The following is a 23,673-nucleotide window of genomic DNA, read 5'->3' on the forward strand; positions in this document are numbered from 1 at the left end:
AATGAGAAATCACTAATTAACAAAGAAATATACGTGAAAATAAAATTTAAAGTAAGAAAAACTGATCAATTCTAGATTAAGTCATGAGTTGACACGTCATGTTCTGTCTTTCTTTGTCAGTATTCCATGATGATGTGTTTGTTATCATTTACAATTATACTGGAAGTCTTTTTAGATATATGTTTGATCTCTCTAAAATGTGATCTCTTTCTTTCTCTCTTTTGAATCATCTTTCCCTCTCTCGTTCATTTGCTCACTCGCTTTTGAATCTTTCCCTAAAGGTTGTGTGTCTATTTTTATTTATTTAAAATAGTCGGAGTTCAAGTTAGAAAGATTTCTCATGCCATTTCTTTTTGAAGATTGCTTCATTACAACTTTATATACGCTTAACATGCGGTTATATTTTTTTAAAAAAAATAAAAAATAAATAAATACCATGCGAAAATGTGATCAATACATGTAATCTAATTGAATATTCCAATCATATGCAAGATAGCCAAGTAGGGACTTTTACTTGAAGGGGCACATTGCAGCTGAATAAAATAACCATAATTCTCATTGTATATATCCAGCTGCAATGTGCATTAATTACTTGTTTAGATTTTTATATATGCAATAAAATAACTATAATTTTTGTATATGCAATATTGTATTTTTATCAGAATTTTGATCTGCATTAATTAAAAGTAAAGCAAACCAATTAGCTTGCCACTGTTTGATTTTTTAAAAAACAAAAAAGCTTGAACTCTTAAAAACTCTCTACTCGCACTTTTAAGATACATATGCGACATTAATCATACAATTATTATGAAATAAGAAAGGAAATTCAATATGGTCGCCAATATAACTTGGTGACAAAGATAACCTTAAGAAGATTATAGAGCAAATTTATCACCGAGTTTATTTTCTTATTTATTTATTTTTCCGTTTTATTATTATTATTATTATTATTATTATTATTATTATTATTTTCTCCTATTTGATATGGTATTGTTGAAAAAAGTAACGATCCAAATATAAAAATTCTGATAACGCATATATATTGTATTTGTTTAGATTACTTGACTTTGTCAAACATATTGGTAAGACGTTTTTCCTTTTTTTTTTTTTTCATTTTTTGAGGCGAAAAGAATAAAATTAGAGCATGCTGAGACACCTTTGCAATTTGGAGAAATAGAGAACGGTTGAAAAAATAGCATAATCTGATGAATAAAATTGAAGATGAGAAAATGTAGAGTTTGTTTTTTGTTGAGTAAAATTGAAGATGAGAAAATTGAAAGTTTGTTTTTTGTTGAGTTACGTGGTGGTAAACTGGCAATGACCACGTAACTCAACATTTGACCGGCATTGACACAAGTGAAAGAGTTGGAAAAGATCTGGGAAAGCAATTAAGATAGCTTGATTTTTTCAATTGTTTTTAAGAGTTATGAGTTTATCTTTTTTTTTCGTGACTTCCCATTCTATGTTACAAAAACTGCATGTGAATGCATAAATTGTTTTCGCAAATCCATTTATATTAATAGAGACATGAAAAAAAAAAGTGATCTTAGACATACCCAACAAAACACTCCCGTACCCTAACTTTAAAATAAATAAATAAAATGATTTTAGACATATTTAATTTCCTAAATTATCCTTCTTTTTTATTAGGCATACCCAGACTAAAACAAGTCATTTACTCTACGTGATTCAGTTGTAGAAGAAAAAGACCGCGTTGTTGTTGTTTTTTTTTTCTCTCTAATAACCTCTTATTCTTTTATCTCATCAATAAATATGTTTTTTTTTTCTTCTTCTTCTCCAATAAACTCTTATTCTTTTATCTCATCAATAAACATGCAAACACCCACTTTTGATTTGAATCAATCATACCAAAGTAATGAGGATGAATACCAACCGAATGAGAATGAAAAAAAAAAATAAATCAACTAGATACCTCATAATATTTCTTTGCTTGTTCTGCAGGAGCAACAAATGGTGATGTCTGGGCATAGAGAGTCAAATTTACAAATGGAACTGAACCGATACATCCCCACTACAGCAGCCTTTGGAGGCATCTGCATTGGAGCTTTGACAGTTCTGGCGGATTTCATGGGCGCAATTGGTTTTGGAACTGGAATTTTACTTGCGGTCACAATAATTTATCAATATGTTGAAACTTTTGAAAAGGAAAAAAGCCAGTGATGGCCGTAGGGTACTCTGTCTGCACCTTTGATGCAATTTTTTTTTTATTAGTGCTATCAGTTTGTTCTAGATAGATGTGCAGCAGTTTCAAGATACTACTATCTTGAATTGCTTTAAAAATGTTACTCTTGTACCACTGGCTCATTGCAAGTCTTTAACACACGAGCCTCTATGAGATCGCTCAAAGAAAGATCCCTTTGAAAGGCTATATTGTTTCTTTGAATGGGTTTATCTTTTGTTGCTCTTTTAATTTGTTATGGCTTTTTTGGTTATATTGATTCCTATTGATTTTGCCCCTAACTTATTAGCCCGGCTAGTGTCAGATATAGTGAATAATCATCTATTGTGAATCGTTTGTATCTATTAACGCCCAATGTATCTATTGTGAATCGAACCAAATTCTGTTATGTTGAGATTTGCTACATATAATGGCATTCTATAAATGCCCAATGTATTGTGTATCTTGAAAAGCCTCAATGAGACCATTAATGTACACCAATTATTCTACTGAGGAATTTTTTTGGTCCATGGATCATGAGCGAGGAGTGAGAGACATTATGTTGGCTTGTGGATGTCCTCTGAGTCAAGAGAGGCTTTGTCATGAGTTGGTGTGCCTGATTCATGACGAAGTTGACTGCTGATTTGTCCATTTTTGTTTCTACTTTCGTTTTATAAGCTATCAAAGTTTGCAAATTTTGAAATCTCACTCATTTGCGATAAGATTTTGACCACTATAAGCATCTCTGTTTCAAAAGAAAAGAACATCATAACTGGAATCCGCTCTTTATGCAACTGAAGGATAATTGTTGAGTATACCTTTTGAATGCAAGAAATGGAACCGCTATACCATAAAACTTAATCCAAAAATCTTGTCTTCTCTGTAACATGCAGCCTGGCTCTTATGTTGTCATGTTACCATAAACTTATGGTACTTTTCTCCATGGCATCTCAAATTATCTAAATTTGAAAATTTACACATCACACAGTGGATAGACCTATGGTTTAATCCACCATCAACATGGCCAATTGAACTTGACATCTGGACTGAGTTATGTCTCTATCTAAATCGACATATATGGCTTGAAAGATGCAATGCTTGCATACCAAAATGCAACCTAACTTGTTTAAACTGCAGATGTTAGTCAACAAGTTTTTCCAATTATCTACTCACTTGGAAGTCAAAACTCCCATAATTCTGACGGGCCTAGTGATTCCCAAACAGGCATTTTGGACTCCACCACATTCCAATTTCTTCAAACTCAACACTGATGCTTCCTTTGTTAAAGGGAAACAATCTAGCTACGGCTATATTCTTCGAAACTTTAAGGGTGATTTTATTGCTGCAGGACTTGGCCATGGATGGGACCTCACAGCAGAAGATGCAGAAAGCCAAGGAATGCTCCAAGCAATCATTTGGAGCAGGAAGTTCAGACTAATGCAACTGGAAGTTGAGACTGACTGCAAAAATGTCAGCACTTGTAGATGTTGGTTATTTTGGGACTACGACCTGAGGATTTGGTTTGATAGGAAGTGGCTGCACTCTTCTTAGGATAAGAGTTGCCTACGTATCAAGTTTCTCAGGGTAAACTTGAATCAAGCCTTACATAGTTCATCTCTCTCTATTTATAGATGTGTGCTTGAACCGTTATGGATTGTAGATCCACCTTGTGTGCTATCTTGGTGATTCGCCATTAATGTGTTGTTACTTGGTTAATGTTTCCTTGATTGTGGCGTTGATTGAGCTCCAAGATTGTGTTAGTTGATATCTTTCCATGAATGGTTGTAATCTCTTTGGTGACGACACGGATCTTTGGGTCGTTGGTACGATCTGATGTTGTGGGACGAGCTGAAGTAAGACGTCCTGCCCTGTGGACACGTGCTCTGTGATAAGTGCTCAAAAAGTGCTATTTAACCTTCGATTATGCCTCTTGTTTAGCCATCTTAGTGGACTAATAGTGTTTGTAAGTTATGTTTTATGATTCTACAGGTCAAAGAGAGAGTTTTGTGGAATATTAGAGAAAAAGGGGTAAAACGGAACAATTCAGAGCATTAAGGATCACATGGGAAGCCCGTGGACAATCATGGAGAAGGCCAAGGAATTGGAGCTATTAAAGATGCGACTTGGAACCTATTTTAAAGCCTATTTGGAAGCCCAAGGCCAAAGGATTCGTTTCTTGGACCAAAGCCCAAAAAAATGATAGAAAGATAGAGCGAAGAGACAAAATTCGCTAACGCGTGTGTGGGACGATGGATCGGCGCCCAGACGCATTGCTTGCATCGAGGAGGCGATGAATAGTGCGCCCGTGACGCATGAATCGACATCGTGAGCCAATTCCTTTCGGTTTGGAGACGAAGTTGGACTCTAAAAGAAGTCTATTTGTATTAGGAAACAAATGACGGTTTGGAATGCTTCTAGAGCTCATTGTAAATAGAGGACCTAAGTGCCTCATGTAATTAGCTAATTCACTTATACTCTTGTCTCCAAAACTTGAGGCAGAGAGAGATTAATAATAAAATATCGGTTTTAACTAACTGAGTCTTAATAAATTAGTCTTTCTAGTCTTATGTTCTTCGACTCTTCTTCTTCTCGTTCTTCGTGTTCTTCCTTCTTTATGGAAGGCTAATCTTCTCCTTCAAGGGAGAAGATGAAGTCGGTGCTTAGGGTTCAATGATTCTTTTAGTTCATGGTGTTCTTCAATCAGGTTAGTTCTTTATGTTTTTAGTTATTAGTTCCATTGCCCAGACCAGGGGGATGGAAGTATAGATTAAGGTTTTTATTTATTGCAATCGAATATCATGCTAGTTTAGGGTTTTATTTATTGCAATTGAATATAATGCTAGAATAGGGTTTTATTTATTGTAATTGAATATTATACTATTATTCTCTACTTTTCTTCTAGTTGTGTAGTGTTTTAGAGTAAGGGAAGTATTATTTGTGTTTGCCTTAGATGGTGATTCATTGAATAGCTGCCCAAGCTCACATAAAAGGAAAGAAGATACTAGTAACATGAACATAGGAACAACCTTAAGTAGAGTTATTCGTTAACGATGTTTCGTCTAAGAGGGCATCGGCACTCGCTCGATTGCCTAATTGTAGTCTACTTGTAAGAACAACCATGAAGCAAAAGGTCATTGAATCAAAAGTATTGGTGGATTCTAATCTCTTGAATTCCCTTTCTTATAAATTCTCAATAGTTTAGTTTAGTTTAGTTTAGCATTAGAATCTATAATCATAGTTTTTAATCCCGTCATGTCCTTCATATAAACATACACTTAAAAGTGGAACGATACCCTACTCATCCTTTACTTATTGAGGGATAATTAGGTTTTGATACGTTTCTATTTTGTTCAATGACCATCATCTATCTACATCATCCATATACCATCTCATCTACAAACACAAAAAAGAGGCAAGGTCAAATGGCGCCGCTGCCGTTTTAAGTTGTTTATGTTTAACATTTTCTTTCAATATTAGAACTTTGGATATTGAGGTAATTTTAGCCGCATCATCCATCCTTTTAAGAAAGAAAGAAGCTTGAAGGACATCTCGAAGACAAGATCTACCATCCAGGTTAGTCGAATCTTCATTCTTTTTATTTCATTCTTCGTATAGCTGCATCGTAGTTTAGTTTTATTGCTTTCTTAGTATAGTTGAATCATAGTTTAGTTTTATTGCTTTCTAGTATAATTGCATTTAGGACCTTTTCAATAATTGAAGTTGTAAGCCAACACAGCGAAACATCAAACTTTAGTGTTTCTTGTCTGAATCTTGACAAACGGACTATCGTCTGTGGGCCGTGGTACTTAAGCAATCCAAGTGATTCACCATAACCCTAGAAGAGACAGCTTTAGACAACGGGCAAGATACTAGCTGCAAAGCCCAACCCAGTTAAAGGAAAGTAGTTTTGCATATTAGTATAATTTAGAATAGTTACATATTAGTTTAATTGCATTCAAGCATAGTAGGATAGTTTTTCATCATTTTCGCATAGCAAGAATACTAGACAAGATTGATACAATGGCCACACGCAATGATGGAGGTGTTATGGGCACCAATAATCCTGAAGCTATCCCACCTATGCAAGCACAGCAGAGGAAGAAGCTGAACGATTTCTATTCGCCAATCATTGGAGACCCACCCAAAGAATATTGTTTTTCCGAGAGAATCTAACGGTTTGAACTTAGAGCATCAATAATCTCTATGCTTCCAAAGTTCAATGGTTTAGATAATGTTCACCATATGTTCACATGAACAAATTTCTATCGACCCACCGAGAACTTTCAAGAACCAGAATATCAAAGATGAGAGTATCAAGTTGATTCTTTTTCCGCTCTTACTTTCGAAGGTAAAGCCTACGAATGGTTAACCCGCGACCGATCAATTCAATAGATAAGCGGGAGAAGTTGAGAACGAAGTTTATGAACAAGTTCTACCACTTCTAGAAGACGGATGCCATGCAGAAGCCATCGATAATTTCAAAAGGAAGGTGGAAGAAGAATATCATCAAAGCCGAGAGAAATTCAATAATCGCTAGTCTCATGTCCACATCATGGATCGACAAAGAGCACATTTGGCTCATTTTTTCTATTGAGGACTCTCGATGATGAACAAGCAGATGATACAGTCAATGCACAAAGGCAAGTTTACATCAATGGATGGAGAGGAAGCTTACAACTTTATCGAAAATTTAGCTGAAGAAACACAACAATGGACTACTAGCAACGAGGATGTCGCTAGCAGGGAGGGGGAGCCAAAGCAATTTGGTTACCAAGCACATGAACAAGCAGATCAAAAACTGAAGTCTATATTGGCCAGCCTGGCCACCAGCATTGAAACTCTGAGTAAGAAATTCAACCAGTTCTCTATGAATCCCTCCAAGATCAACAAGTCTTAAGCTAAATCTCCCCCAGTCATGCAAGCTAGCCGATACTGTGAAGTCTTTTCGGACACTTCTCATGCAACTCTAGAATGTTGTGGTTACTATCAACATGCATCAGTTGGAGAGTACAATGTGAACTCATTTCAGAGGCCCAATCAAGGTGGTAATAACTTTCAAGGCAATTATGGAGGCGATTTGGACCCCGGTGTTCTCAAGATCAAAGTTATATTCCACAGGACAGGTCAAGCTTCATAGTTGGTTCCTCAACAACAATTATACTCGCCGTGAGAATTCCAATACAAGTGGAGAGTTAGTGCCTGATCCTAGGAGAAATTATGTCGCACCAGCCAACCTGGAGAATGTTATTACTTTGCTATCACAAAAAAATCAGAAGTTTGAAAGTGTTCTAGAGATTCTTGCACAGTCTCAGCTCAATCTCCAGCAATCTCAGGCAAGTCAATGTTCTAGAATGGAGTCTCTAGAGGCTAAGGTCGACCAACTCACTACTGCTTTGTCTGTAAAGACACAAGCCACTCAACCTAGCTTATTGGAACCAATATCGAAGAGTGAAGATGTATGCCACATTGGGACAACTTCTAGTACTGATCAAGTCCATGATCATGTCAGCTCAGTTACTAGTCTCAGATCAGGATTGAAGATAGACAACAAGGTTGACTTACCTTCTCATGATGACATTGCTACAGAGCAATCGGTCAAGATTTCCAATGAAGTTCAAAAAGAAGTGGGGGAAATCCTTCCACTCCTATTTGTCAAGATGACCAAGACAAGATATGCAAGAATGCCAAAGAGAAAGAAGAGCAAACACATGCTGATGTATGTGTTTGTACCAAAGACACCTTTTCCTATGTTTTTTGCTCAAAGCAAAAAGGACAAGCAATTTTTAGAGATGAAGGAGGCATTTGAGAAAGATAACATCAATATCCCCTTTCTCAAAGTGATCAAGCAATTGCCATCATATGCCAAATTCTTGAAGGATGCATGCAACATAAAGAGAAGTACTCATGTTCCAAAGCGAGCGTTTCTAGTTGGACAAACAATATCTATTATCCATCAGCAAGCTCCAGTCAAGCTCAAAGATCCAGGAAGTCCTACAATATCATGCAAGATAGGAGATAAATTCACGGGTAATGCTCTTTTAGACCTTGGTGCTAGTGTTAATCTCTTGTCATATCATGTGTACCAGGCATTGGGCCTGGAGAACCTAAAGCCTACACAAGTCAAATTGAAATTAGCTGACCACTCTACCAAGATTCCCAGAGGCATAGTTGAGGATGTTCTTGTTCAAGTAGCCGATTTCTACTATCCAGTGGATTTCATTGTGATAGACACCCAGGAGGCCTTTGATAAAATTCCAATTATTCTAGGCCGACCTTTCCTCTATTACCGCTAAAAGCTTTGATAAATTGTCACAACGGTGAAATGAAGATCAACTTTGGTAAGATGTCCATGGACATAAATATCTTTTCACGTTGCATAAGGATCGTGATGATTTGAAGGTGAAGAGGTGTACTTCCTTGATAACATGATAAAAGAATCCTTCCCATTCGAAGATACAATTGAGAGTGCTCAATCTAGAAAACTATGATGAACCCGAGAACCCCACCACGAGGCGTTGCTAGCCATGTTCTTGGAATCTCTAGAAAATTTAGGATTTAAGTGAAGCGAGAATGGAAAATTTGCAGAGAGAGTATCATACTTTGAGAAGATGAACTCTACATTTCGGGGATGAACAACGGACTTACGCTTGAGAAAAAAATGGGTTACTAGAGAATCGGCTTTTAAAGAAGTTTTGGAAAAACAACAGAATCTAGAAACTGAAATGAGTCTTCTAAAGCAGAAAGTGGACCATATTGATAAGAAGCATTGCACTGTTGAAGCTTCTTCTACACCATCATTGTTTGAACTAGAGAAGTATGTGAACCAGTCTACTGCTCACCTTGAGAGCAGTCAGCCAGACATCCATTATCATCACTGTGGTGGTAAAGGGCACATCAGATACTATTGTCTTGTTAAAAAGAAAGATTTTCGTTAATCTTCTACACAGAGGAACCACAAGGCCTATCACACAATCATCAGACCTGAAATAGTTCAAGGTAGATAAGCAAATTCACCAGCAATCTTTCTTGCATATCAAGGAGTATTTTTGATAACCCACAAGGTGAGACCTCCTCGTCCTCCAAACATTCGTCAAATTTGGGTAAGAAAATCTGGTCTCCTCACTCCAAATTGATAATGCATGATATATAGTCTTAGGGATCTGACTTAAAAAGACCTAACCAAAAAAATTAAAAAAAAAAAAAAAAAAAAATCTTGGTAAAAGGAAATGTTCTTATTTTTGGATTAATTTTGATATTCGGCATCAATGGTAACATCTTCCTTTTTTCTCATTCATTTCATTTACTTAATTTCTATACATTGAGGACAATGCATATGTTAAGTTGGGGGAGGGTGTACTTGAGAAATGAATTTCGAAAATTAGTTTTCAAAAACAAAAATATTTTTTTTTCCTATATCAGTAGCATGAGAAAAATGAATTTTAATGATGAGTCTGGGATATAGATTCTATACTGCTTAGTGTTGAGTTTAATAGATAGTTGATATTATTGATTTCATTACCGCTTAGACTATTTATTATGCTCGGACATAGTTCTTGTTGATAGAATTCTTTATCAAGGCACCACCACCATAATACTTGGTCAGTTTTGTGTATTTTTGCTAGAAGAGAGATTTAAACCCCTAGTAAACTGGAAGTAGAATTTTTAGACTTAGCTCGTGAGACTTGAGCTTTATACCCATTCTTTGGAGAGTTCTTACAAAAAATCCGAGTCTTAGTGACTCAACATCTTTCAGTTCTTTATGTCGTTGTAATATAGTCTCATTATTCGTTGATTTGGTTAATCACGAAGTGACATCAACTGGGGTGATAGCCATTAGATCGTGTAGTCTATTCGAAACAGAGTATCATAATGATAAGTCAAGTAGTGAACTCATTCAGCCTTTATCCCACTTAGTAGGACCATCATGTTAAACCCTTTTGAGCCTTACAATAAGCCATTTTCTTTCATAAAACCATTTACCCTTTACCCAACTCCAGACAAGGAGTATAGCTAAAAACCTTTATCAGCCATACCTATATGTTTCTGAGAATACGAGGGGAACAAGGAGGACGAAAGAGCACAAAAAGAAGATTCCAAGGAAATATCAGAGAGATACAATGAAGACCATCATTATGTTCTAAGTGAAAAAAGCTAGTGGAAAACAAGCATATCCAGTACTAATCAAGGATATACCACTAAGTTAAAAAAAAAAAAAAAAAAAAAAAAAAAAGTTGAACATAATGGATGGAAAAGCTAAGACAAAGGAAGAATTTTCTCTGCAATACAGAATTTGAAGAAATCTTCCAAATAATAAAGCAAAACCCTTAGTGTTTTTTAGAAACAACCTTTGAATCCTTTTTACCTTTCCTTCATAAACCAATACCCAAGCCAAGTTACAACCTATGACTTATCACTACAGTGTATGGTTTAAAGTCTAGAATAGGTGAGAGGATGCTAAAGTGAAGGACCCGACACTTCATATGTGATTGACATTCTTTCCATGAGACTACTGTCATCTAGAAGTCTGTTTTTCAAGGTAGTATGTGGGATGTTCATATGCATTATTCTTTTCCCCACATATATGAGGTAAAATAGTAGACCATCTTCTAAGAGATTTTTTTCTGAGAGTATGACCGGTGAGGATTAAAAGTCGAGATTATCTACCTATGGTAAACTAGAGATTCCGTTTCTTGGATAGGAGAGTATAGGAGATTGACTAAGTACACACATAAGCCTTGATTAAAAATTTTGTTAATTTTTACTATCTCCCATCATAATTTATGAGTCTTTTCAGCAATGTAGTTAGCAATAGAGACTCTCTGTTGGAGTAAGCACTAAGTGGGTAAGAAATTTCTCTCTCTGAAAAATACTATCATTCTTGAACATGTTATTGATTGATTTTGTGGGTATATCACCTGAAAACCCTCACGAGACTATAACTCATCCTTTTTGGGGAACTTAAAGGTTTAAAGCCTTGTTGCATATGGTAAATACAATTGCAATGCCTGCGAAAATGAGTTAGGATTTTATTTTTGTTATTAGGATGTGATTTTGATCACTTATCTATTTTTTTTATCTTATTTGCTAAGAAACTAGCAAAAGGCTAGTTGGGAGTTGTGATAAGTGCTCAAAAAGTGCTATTTAACCCTCGATTATGCCTCTTGTTTAGCCATCTTAGTGGACTAATAGTGTTTGTAAGTTATGTTTTATGATTCTACAGGTCAAAGAGAGAGTTTTGTGGAATATTAGAGAAAAAGGGGTAAAATAGAGCAATTCAGAGCATTAAGTATCACATGGGAAGCCCGTGGACAATCATGGAGAAGGCCAAGGAATTGGAGCTATTAAAGATTCGACTTGGACCTATTTTAAAGCCTATTTGGAAGCCCAAAGCCAAAGGATTCGTTGCTTGGACCAAAGCCCGCAAAAGAGGATAGAAGGATAGAGCAGAAGAGACAAAATCGGTTAACGCGTCTGGGACGCATGGATAGAGCGTCCAGACGCATTGCTTGCGTCGAGGAGACATGAATGAATAGTCAGGCCCGTATGAATTTAACTTGTAGCCAATTCTTTCTCAGTTTGGAGACGAAGTTGGACTCTAAAAGAAGTCTATTTGTATTAGGAAACAAATGAAGGTTTGGAATGCTTCTAGAGCTCATTGTAACCTTTATAAATAGAGGACCTAAGTGCCTCATGTAATTGGCCAATTCACTTATACTCTTGTTTCCAAAACTTGAGGCAGAGAGAGATTAATAATAAAAGATCGGTTTTAACTAGCTGAGTCTTAATAAATTAGTCTTTCTAGTTTTATGTTCTTCGACTCTTCTTCTTCTCATTCTTCGTGTTCTTCTTTCTTTATGGAAGGCTAATCTTCTCCTTTAAGGGAGAAGATGAAGTCGGTGCTTAGGGTTCAATGATTCTTTTGATTCATGGTGTTCTTCAATCAGGTTAGTTCTTTATATTTTTAGTTATTAGTTCCATTGCCCAGACCAGGGGATGGAAGTATAGATTAAGGTTTTTATTTATTACAATCGAATATCATGCTAGTTTAGAGTTTTATTTATTGCAATTGAATATTTGCTAGTGACATGCTTTTATTTATTGCAATTGAATATAATGCTAGAATAGGGTTTTATTTATTGTAATTGAATATTATACTATTATTCTCTACTTTTCTTCTAGTTGTGTAGTGTTTTAGAGTAAGGAAAGTATTATTTGTGTTTGCCTTAGATGGTGATTCATTGAATAGCTGCCCAAGCTCACATAAAAGGAAAGAAGATACTACTAACATGAACATAGGAACAACCTTAAGTAGAGTTATTCGTTAACGATGTTTCGTCCAAGAGGGCATCGACACTCGCTCGATTGCCTAATTGTAGTCTACTTGTGAGAACAACCATGAAGCAAAAGGTCATTGAATCAAAAGTATTGGTGGATTCTAATCTCTTGAATTCTCTTTCTTATAAATTCTCAATAGTTTTGTTTTGTTTTGTTTTGTTTTGTTTAGCATTAGAATCTATAATATCTATAATCATAGTTTTTAATCCCTTCAACCCCCTTTCCAGTCCTGTCCTTCATATAAACATACACTTAAAAGTGGAACGATACCCTACTCATCCTTTACTTATTGAGGGATAATTAGGTTTTGATACGTTTCTATTTTGTTCAACGACCATCATCTATCTACATCATCCATATACCATCTCATCTACATACACAAAAAAGAGGCTAGGTCACTCTGTAGTGTAGAACGAAAGGTACTTACAACACTTTTTTGGAGAAGGGACAAGCCAATATCTCCAGTCCTGTCCTTCATATAAACATACACTTAAAAGTGGAACGATATCCTACTCATCCTTTACTTATTGAGGGATAATTAGGTTTTGATACGTTTCTATTTTGTTCAACGACCATCATCTATCTACATCATCCATATACCATCTCATCTACATACACAAAAAAGAGGCTAGGTCACTCTGTAGTGTAGAACGAAAGGTACTTACAACACTTTTTTGGAGAAGGGACAAGCCAATATCTTTTGGACTTCTCAACTATACCTTAATGATGCACTATCTAATTTGTCATTACTAGACAAAGTTAGCTTTACATGGGTCAGCAGGACATGTAACAAAACTGCTCACACCATAGCTGCTTTTGGGAAACTACACTCTAACTCTGCAGAATGGATACTAAACCTCCCTTTATGGCTTAGGGACATTCTACGAGAGGATCGAGTGTCTGTAAATTCAACCTCTGTAATATTTCCTTCTTAATATATATCTGATGATGATTATCAAAAAAAATAAAAATAAAACTTAATCCAAGATTCCAACTATCAAATAAATTTGAAGAATCTCAAGATACGAATTTGGCTGGCACTGCTTATGTTTCCATGGTGTTACTACTTGCTAGCATTCCTCGTACATACGTATACCATAAATGAAGACAATATAAAGTTTATTTATTTTATTGAGTTTCTATCTGGAAACAGAATTGCAAGTAGGGCTAGAAATGGAGCGGGTTCGGGTCGAATTTTCACTCAAAACTCTTTACCATATTTAGATCTATCCGGATTCGGGTCGGATTTCCGATATCCATATCCATTAAAAAACACCAAAAAATGCACTATTTTAATGATTTTCATATATAAATGTAAGATATAAATTAATTTTTAGGCATCAAAATATAAATCTTGTTAAAATGATTCGGGTTTTTGGATATTCGGATCGGATTCTAGTCATAAACTTAGAAATCATATCCGTTAAAATGGATTCGGATATGGTCGGATTCGGGTAGCATCCGGTACCATTTCCAGTCATAATTACAAGGCCTTTTTTCTTCCCCATGAGATACGCTTTTTGTTTTCATGAGCATATAGTAAATGTCTAGCATGATTTATCATCTTTTTTATGTAACTCCGCATGTATGAATCATGCATGTTACCCAGGTTTGACAATGGTGAAGGATGGCAGGCTACTGTTGTGTTATGCAGTGTATATTTCCACCTACTAGACAAATCTCTCTCGCACCTTTAATCATCACGTACGACTTACTGTCCCATTTTTTTTGTCCCCAAGTTCTGGTATCTGATTACGTGTGCATTAGAGTATTAGACTACTGAACTGCAGATGGCGCAGACAGTCACAGGTTCAAAATATAGCAGTTGCTAATTTTACACAAAGGCATTCTGTCCAGAAACTGCGTCATCTCGCCAATTGTCAGGACTCGGGACGTTCAGGGCGTCACCATCCAACATTGTGAATGAGATTTCCACTTTACCGTAACAAAGTTCAAAGGATCGTTATATAGATTGGAAGGTGGGTGTGCGTCACTAGAAGACGGTATTGTCCTAGCTAGACTTCTTGGAGAAGTCTTTCGAGAAATAACCAATGACCAAACCCGTAATTAACAATGGGAACCTGCATGCCTTTTCTCATTTTAACTCTTAACAGTCTTAAGAGTTCACACTGATGAGCAACAGGTTGTAATGTATAGTTCAAGTTCAGGAATCAGGATACCAACATTTGTTATATTGGTGGTGAACGACAAAATCTCAGGATTTTATTTGATAATGTCGTGCAAAGTTCGGATTGACCTGGACACTTTGTAGGGTACAACAAAACCAATTCAGTGTCAATGTATTAAGAAATAATATGCATTAAGCAGAAAATTTTCCAAAAATTGTGATCTCCAATTTCTGATCAAGTATGAATCAAGTACATGGTATCTCAAGTTCTCAACCACCTAAAATCAATCTCGTAAACTCGTACATTATGAAATCAGACAAACAAACAGTAAAGGAGATTTAGTAATTGTCAGGAAGTAGAGGCTGTAAAGTAAAGCCAGGAAGGTATTCAACTCTCAACATCCTAGCCCGGTCTAAAGGTGCAACCATAGTTCGTGATTCCGAACGAAACTCCGGAATTCCGCTCGGAATTTCGGTTTTTCAAAAAATCGAAAATTTAAATATAGTGTTGAAATAATCGAAATTCCGAAAGAATTTGAAATTCCGAATTCTATAGGGTCGAAATTTACTGGATTTCGGTTTTTGAATTTACCGGAATTCCGAGAATTCCGAAATCCCGAACTATGGGTGCAACTCTTCCGATAGTGCAGACAGTAACAATATCAATGGTAAAACGAAAGCTTATTACGGTCTTTCACTCTTTGGTCCTTGCATCATAATTAAGTTATGATTAGGAAACCAAATATTTTGACTTACGGTGATCAGATTTGATTTTTTTTTTCCCAATAGAAGATAGAGCAGGGAAGAGGAAGAAAAATGCCAAATTAATTTGGGTACATTATTAGATTGAGTCAGTTATTGAGTAGTTACTAGCCATTTGGCCTGGCCTATGGCCGGACTTGCTATATAGATAGCTAATGACTCAAAAACCTAAAGTCCACTTGAATAAATAATATATGTATATTGATAGCTAATGATTCACTGCTTATAATATATATACTTTGTTTGATGGACTTATGTTTTTTTTAATTTTTTGTTAACCATTAATTCAATTGTTTGCCATTAATTTATATAAAATGGATATTGACCATTGATATAATTTTTTTAATTATTGGTAATGTTTGATAATAAAAGTTTATGAATTAATATGTATCAACAATCTTACTTCCAAAATATATTGAGCAATAATTGATGAGGCTAAAAGGCTCTATTTTTGTATTAATGGGCCTTAGAGTGTATTATCATTCTGATCATCAGGATTTGTCATACAAACTCATGGGTGTATGATGCATACAGTACTTCCTTATCTCTGCATTTCTTGACTTCTCTCTCTTATCTATAGAGATCTAACAGACTCAAAAGGAGAAAAATCTCTGAAGAACAAAAAGCTAACACTATTTGAATGCCCCGTCAGAAACCTAATACTATTTGAAACACCACGATGAGTCAATGGCATTCCAAGTTCCGCTGCTATTCCTGAAGCAGCAGTGATGCCTGCATAATAGTGCGCATTGATCACATTTTTGCACAAACTTGACACTGTTCAGCTTGATAACAGAATAATTCATATTTGGAGACAGAAAGACATTCTTAATCTATCATACCTGGTATGACTTTCACTTGAATTCCTTGTTGTTGCAGGAACTCCATCTCCTCTCCACCTCTCCCAAATACCTAAAAAATGGAAAAGTGCTTTCAGAGAAGTTTCACAATAAAAACATACACCGTCTACACAAACTACTTGTACAACTTCTCAAGTAATAATATTGGATAAATTTTCCAGTGGATCCCCTCCTTTCAATCTCACAACACTGGCACCGACTTCTGCGAAACTCAAGAGAAGCTCATGAATCTCTCCTCCTGAACAAAAAGCGTGATTTCAATTTCAAAAGATAAGTGATTGTCTAACTTCAATTGCGAAACCACACCACTACAACCCTTATTCGAAAGAGGCCTTTGAAAACCAAGAAATCACTCAAATCGGTCACCACAGATGTGAGATGTCTAAACACAATACAGAACTAAGGGAAACATAACAAACCCAACTTGCAAATAATCATTCCTATCATTTCAAAAGGCTAATCTCACAAACTCCAATATCTGCCATCTCAATCACTTATTACTTTATCTTGTTTTGAGATTCTATTCTTGCCAAATCGCATTCTATGTTTCTCATTTTCCAAATGTAATCAGTATCATTACCATTTAGGCATTATGGTTTCACTCAATATTATGTTCTTCTAATTCACACCACTCATCAATCATAACATTTTGATTTCTCTATCTAATACTCTAAAATCTGAATAAAATCACACAGGTTCCAATTAATACAGATAATCAGCACACAAATAATCAAAACTATAGAAAATGAATCGGTTAGTATCAAACCTGAGTTCTACTATGATATCCATCGGATCTTGCCAACATACAAAAGCCTTGCATCACCTCTAACCAAATTCAAAACTTCGTTAGACACCAATCTATCATACAACAAAAGATCAAGACTTTCAATAACTCTCATAGCTTTCAATGTCAATAACTCTGGATCCCCGTGTCCGGTTCAACCAAAAACATTCCCAACCTCTCCATTCCCTCTCTCCCACCTTGTTCTCTCTCTCTACTTTCAAAGACATAAAGCAACTTTTTCAGCTCAAGTACTTGTAAAGCAATGTCATTTTCTCTAATGGTGTTAGAATCGTCATCATTTTGAAGTGAACACTGAGAAGTAGTATTGTTGTTGTTATATAACCAGCTATCTCTTTGGTATCTCTCAAATGAATGTTTTTCTATGAAGGGTGAAGGAGCAGTTTTGTTAGAGTAGGAGCAGGAAATAAGCAAATGTGATTTTTTAGATGAGCAGTGTGGAGAAGAATAAGGAGTTGGGAGAGATTGGTGGTATTGATTCAAAAGATTCATTATTTTTGGGTCAAACTGAAATCAATTAATCATCAGTTGTTGCCCCTGTGTTATATACTTAGTTTTAAGCTGTCTTTTTGAGAGAATGAGAAGGTGGAAATGTTGGAAGTGGCTTTCTGATTATGAGATTGTACTCAGAGCCATATCGAACCTGCAATCTAGGCTTGATTGCTTCAAACAGCGCCCCATACAGATATAATCACATCAAAAGCTTACTTTGAGTAATCTTATCAGATCTTGATTGGATTCCTTGAACAGCAGAAACAACTACAATTGGTAGTTAACCAAGTCAGTAAGTACAACTGGCTCCCCATGTGTACGAACCAAATGTGTATTGTAGATAGTCAAACATGTCAACATCCCTGGTGGCAGGGACAGAATATTCCCTAGGTAATTTAGGCAGATCTCTTAACAGTCTTGAGTACTTCAAAGCTGACACCGTTGCTCGTACCTGATAACAAACTTATTGAGCCCAGAACTCCATCGAGGAAAAACAACAAAATTAATTTACCTCAGGGAAAGAAACGATTGCATTTGTTAAAGTTGGAGCATCTAAAGGTATAATGTTATAGGCGATGGGTCCTCCGTCAATCAATGTCGATCGATTCAATCACTTTCGTTTCAAATTTGAAAAATCAAACAATCGGTCGAGAGGAAAATTGATTACTCCAACTCAATAACATAATGAAATCATACATGAAAAAAGAAAAAGAGGGAGGAAACAGAAAAAGTTTAATAGCAATCGAAAGTAGTAAGTAGGAAATGAAATGTAGCACATGCAAAGTCAAAGATAGACCTCTACCGGGACCAACCTCTCTGCATCTTCTGGAGGTATCTCCTTAGTAAGCTCCTCTAGTACTTCCCCTAAAACCTTCAGAGTGGCAAATACCCTTTTCCTTTTCAAAGTTTTCCGCTCCAGCTCACTTCGAAGGGTATCTCATCCTATACATCTATATTGTACTTACCTCTTACTATACCAATCCAAAAAAGAAACAATAAGAAAATCAAGCATATACATTCTAACAATAAGAAAACCAACCAATGGAGCTATAATAAGTAAAAGTCTAAACTATTCTATCCATGTTATCTAGTTAATATCAATTGGACTCTCTTAATCAGTACCAACAATTCAAAACTTTCTACATATACTCACTGCAAGATTCTTAATATGAGTTGGCATTTAGTAATATTCCCTTAAAATCCAACATCAGACGTGGACTTGACTCACTAATCCTACCTTTTGTTAAACTGCATGCATTATACCCCTACAATCTTTGTGCCTATATAAGCTTGTTCTTACTCAAACTTTTACTGATGCAAACGTAGTCCAGAAATAAGTAAAGGCCGGGTTTGGCCGAGGCACATTGTTAATATTAATCTGCAAGAGAGGAAGAGATCTAGAAAGAGTGTCAAAATTGTGCGCCTTGGCATTGGAATAATCGGTAGGTTTCTCCTTTAATTGGAGAACAAACCAATTCATTTCAGGAAAAAAAACACACACACACACATATTACCTTTCTCAGTGTACCACTCGGGTAGTAATCTCTTGCCACCACTCCCAACACATACATGAAATCCCGGTGAAGTGGTTTTTTTTGGGTAAGATATCTGTGCGGACTGTGGATAGTTTTTTTTTTTTTTTTTTTTTTTTTTTTTTGTTTTTTTTTCCGCGAAGGATTTTGTGTTTTTATCTTTTGTTTGAAGAAGAATAAGAGAGAGTTTGAAGATCCTTTTTGACCTTGTTTAAGAAGAGAAGAATAAGAGAGAGAGTTTGAAGAGATGAATTTTTTTTTGGAGAGCTGGGAGTGTTTTGTAGAATTGAAAAAAAAAAGTATAGAAAGAAGTTTTTATCTATTTTGGGTTACGAACAATTGAAATCGGCAAAAAAAGGCGTAGAATTCATTTTTTTTATGTAAAATCTGATGTGTCAATCTGAGAGAAAAAAGAGGGGCTGACGTGGGTCACTGGGAGCATTCTCAACTACTCAGTATTAATGGTTTTAGATTGGGTATGACAAAAATTTAAGATAGTTATGGGGTATGGGAGTGTTTTTATGGGTGTGTCCAAGATCACCCAAAAAATATATATAATTAATTAATTAATTTTTTTTTTTTGTTGGCAGAACCTAGAATTAGGGGTGCCGGGTCGGTTTTGGGTCGGGTCTTAGCGGTTTCGGTTTGGATTTTACTATTTGTGGTTTTATCGGTTTCGGTTTTCAACGGTTTTAGTATGAGAATTATAGAACCCAACCCCAAACCATAAAAACCCATGGGTTTTTATCGGTTTCGGTTCTAATTCGGGTCTTTATTATTTATTATGATTATTAAACAATTTCAATCATTTAAACACTAAAACTTATTTTTATTTTTTTATTTTCATACATGATAATATTTTATATATAATTAGTGATGTATCAACAATCATATTTACATCAATTTATGAACACGTATCAATCATACATGTTAAAACATTTACTATTCATGTGGTAATTTAAACATTTGATATAGAAATTAAAATAATCAAATATCTAACCTTATAATTTTGATTATTTGTTTTCTTATATTAATTTGATCGTGTGCGTACACATGCAATCACATATACTTGTTACCTTGATATATTTTACGTGCATACACACATATTTGTATACGTGTATTAACTCACATTTTAAATCGAACATGTAAGTACATGCATCTTACAATTACATCTCATCACTAATTTTTAACATGAACACTATATATTGGTTTATAATAAGTGTGTGTACCACAATATATCAAACATGTGTATCCTATTTAAATATACACGTACATAAGTTAATAAATATAAAATGTATTAGTTAATTCACAATATACACGTTGACATTATTATTAACATCTATGATACACTTGTTTAACGTATAGTTATAAAATATACATTTAACAACACACATTCACTATTATACTATATATATTTAATAGACTTTTACACGTAAAAAATATATTTTATATTATAATGTATGAGTTTGATTATCTTAAATGTAATATAATACTAAATTTTATATATCGAAATCATAATAATCGGTTATGGTTATGGTTTTGGTTTGGGTACCCACGGATTTTTTACTATTCGGTTCTTTATCGGTTTGGTTTTTAACGAACCATTTTAAATGGGTCTAACTTTTTAAGACCAGAACCGAAACATTCGGTTTTGGTTTCGGTTCGGTTCGGGTAGGCACTCCTACCTAGAATACAATTTGATTTATATTTATTTGATTTGATTATTATTTTTTTCCACTATGTCCAAGTCCAGGTGTTTAGAAAGAGAAGTTTCTTCTTGTGTATAGAATAGGAGAAACTTTCATAATCCGTGAGCGTAGCGAACTCTTGAGGTCGCTTTTCTCAAATCACCCAAAAAACCACTTGCTACGTGTCACTCTCTCTCGTAATCCATCCGTACCCCAAATAACCCTTCGTTTGTGTCGACCGCCCCTATTTTCTCATTTTCCTTTGTCTTCGCCTCCAATCTCCCAATCTCTCCTCCATCAAGCCTGTTCTCACAATCTATCTTGAAAAACGCTTGAGAATTCAAGTGGGTTTTCCTTCAAACCGAACCAATTGAAATCTTTTGTGATGTTATAAATATTAGATAAATAACTTAATTACTGTCTTTTATCCATTTGTCCAGATTCTTCGCTCGGCAATCAAAAATGATTCGGACGAAGAGTTTATAGATATCGGTGTAAAGGGTGGTGTACTTTTTGTCGTAGTGGCTTCCACTTTTCTGTTAAACTCTTGTATTTTTTTCATGTCGTAAGTGATTCATTTGGATTCTAATCGTACTCTTTTGCATTGGTAATTCTTTAATCCGAGGTATAAAATTTTCCAGTTTTTTCTTGTGTATTTCATACTCTGTCTCATACTTGTGTTTTATGTTATCTTTATGAATACAAATGGTTGCATGAAATTGAGATGAGCATATAGCTTCCAGTTATAGTCTGTCACTCTCTCTTGAACATTTTTCCTGGAATACCTTTTTCTTTCTTGAGGTTGCATCATCCATCAATGTTCTTTGGATATAAACAATACTGCTTTTATGTGAAGGTGTGAAGTATATGCCCTTACTTACACTTCTACTTTCTCTTAAGAATTGAGATTTTCGACCAATTATTTGGGTTTTTAGAGGAGGAATAAGTAGTATTTTTCTTTCTGAATGTGTCCCTCGAAAATATCAACTAGTTTGTCCTCATATGTCATGTTTGGGTTTTCCCCGTCTTAGATGTTAGCCTTGGGTGTTGACTATGAAGGGTTGGTTTACTGAGTTCATCGGTTCTTCTCTTCTAACCGATGGGAACGAATTTTCCTACATCGGGTGTAGAGGTCTATTGTAATCGTGTGCTAAAAAGAGAGTCACCAGTTGCTAGAGGATGTATGGGTATAGTTTTGCGTGAGGATCTTACTTCCTATGTATTCCAGGATTTCCAAGGAAAATTAGGAAATAGATATACTTATCATTAAGATGGACGATATCACGATAGTAATGGAAAGTATTATGAACATAGTAATTTTTTAAATAGAAATCCTCTTGGAGGTCTATATAGTATTATAGTTTCACAGTTCATCAGTTATGGCTCAATCAAATGATGTGAAATGAGAATTATGATGTATGAATTTCAAGCAAAATCTTATTTTAACACCTCTTCATTAACTTATAGGTTGCTCATGCTGATACTAGTGGCGGAGAACGATGGGAAAGTATAACATTTGCTTCCCTGGTGCGGTTACGATATGATAGGATTTGGAGATATTCTCTTCCCTGGTGCACTTGTCCCATTTGCTTTCAGGTACTATTTCATGTAATATGTTTACCAGGAAACTTGTTATGGATGTTCGAAAACCTAGAGAATGATGGGAAAGTATAACATAGCAAATAAATCAGTAGATAGTAAAAGAGAACATGGAAGAGGGAAGGTGCTTATTTGTGGAGATTAAGGGCGGGCATGATCTTTGCAAAGGAGATAGAGAGGAGTTTGTTGGAGCTGCATCGGGTGTTTTTAGACATGGTGTGATGGTTGAAGCTCAAGGGGAGCAGATGGATGATATTGAACACCATGTGTTCCCACGTGCATTATGTGAAGGATGGGACCAAGAATCAAGAGCGAAGGATCACTAGAGGAGTAGCAGGAAGTGGATGTGCATTGGTCTGATTTTGCTCCTCATCCTTATCCTTGTCGTCATCATTCCGCTTATTACTAGTTTCAAGAAATCCTAAGTTGGTTGAGAGTAATATACAGGAGCTTTGTTGGAACATTATTTCATTCATAGCTTTGGTTGTGTCAATTTTCATTCGGCCCTTTCGAAGTCTTTGGGAGTTTTCAAGCTCCATATGGAGAGAATATCATCATGTATTTCAATTTGGAAATTGGGTGTTTTATGTTTTAGTTCTATGTAGTTAGAAAATTGTGTGAAATTTTAAGTATGAGTACTTGAAGTTGTAGATCAAAACATCTTAGAGCACCATCGTGTTCATTTTTTTCCGGCAACTTTTTTGATGGAAAAATTATTGGGTGCATATTTCATGTTTTGACTTGGGGAATTATTTGGAAATTGATATGAAAATATTTATCATGCCTTCCTATTGTTATGCAATTGTTTGAAAGTTAAAACTTAAAAACACGGATTTTTGCGTTAAGCTTATTGAACTGGTGGCTCAAATTTACAAGAACGTTCAATTTACTAAGTAGTTTTCCCCGTTTCGAGGATAATATTTCGTGTTCTTCAAAAAAAAAAAAAAAAAAATCAACACTAACGAGAACACTTTTCCCACGGAGCAAATGTGGTACACTTTTTTGTAAGGACATATTGGACGGTCTCACTCTAAGGAAATCAAGTACAGTACCATACTAATATGTGAAACGATAGCCAAATACCAAACTCCAAAAATCTGATCTAATTTGGCTACGATGAGATAACCACACCCATAATAGTCGAGATTTTTTGTTGGGGCTAGAGAACCATGCTCAACCCGGACACCTAGGTACCAAGGACGGACTGGGACAAACACAAGATCTAACAAGTTTATGCACTTTGATGATTAACTACTTCTCATCCCTAACTCCTTCAAATTTGAACTTCAATGAACA

The 23,673-nt window shown here is 35.4% G+C and overlaps 1 protein-coding gene across 1 annotated transcript; it reads right to left on the reverse strand.

Moving 5' to 3' along the window:
* Positions 1 to 15,873: 15,873 nt before the first annotated feature.
* Positions 15,874 to 17,167, reverse strand: LOC147504179 (S-adenosyl-L-methionine-dependent uroporphyrinogen III methyltransferase, chloroplastic-like). Its single transcript, XM_086604033.1, has 3 exons — positions 17,031 to 17,167; positions 16,247 to 16,316; positions 15,874 to 16,136 (listed from the first exon to the last, which is right to left on the reverse strand). The coding sequence occupies exons 1-3, from the start codon at positions 17,082 to 17,084 to the stop codon at positions 15,979 to 15,981; spliced, it is 282 nt and encodes a 93-aa protein (XP_086460159.1). The 5' UTR covers positions 17,085 to 17,167; the 3' UTR covers positions 15,874 to 15,978.
* Positions 17,168 to 23,673: the final 6,506 nt, after the last annotated feature.

Source organism: Coptis chinensis, chromosome 4 (assembly GCF_015680905.1).
Source record: "Coptis chinensis isolate HL-2020 chromosome 4, ASM1568090v1, whole genome shotgun sequence".
NCBI classification, from domain to species: domain Eukaryota; kingdom Viridiplantae; phylum Streptophyta; class Magnoliopsida; order Ranunculales; family Ranunculaceae; genus Coptis; species Coptis chinensis.

Excerpts from the sequence above, each read along its gene's own strand:
- LOC147504179 (XM_086604033.1), bottom strand. The coding sequence starts at position 17,084 with ATGCAAGGCTTTTGTATGTTGGCAAGATCCGATGGATATCATAGTAGA. Across the intron at positions 16,317-17,030 it reads GATATCATAGTAGAACTCAG|GTATTTGGGAGAGGTGGAGA; the intron begins GTTTGATACTAA and ends TCCATTTTTTAG. Across the intron at positions 16,137-16,246 it reads TCAAGTGAAAGTCATACCAG|GCATCACTGCTGCTTCAGGA; the intron begins GTATGATAGATT and ends ACTATTATGCAG.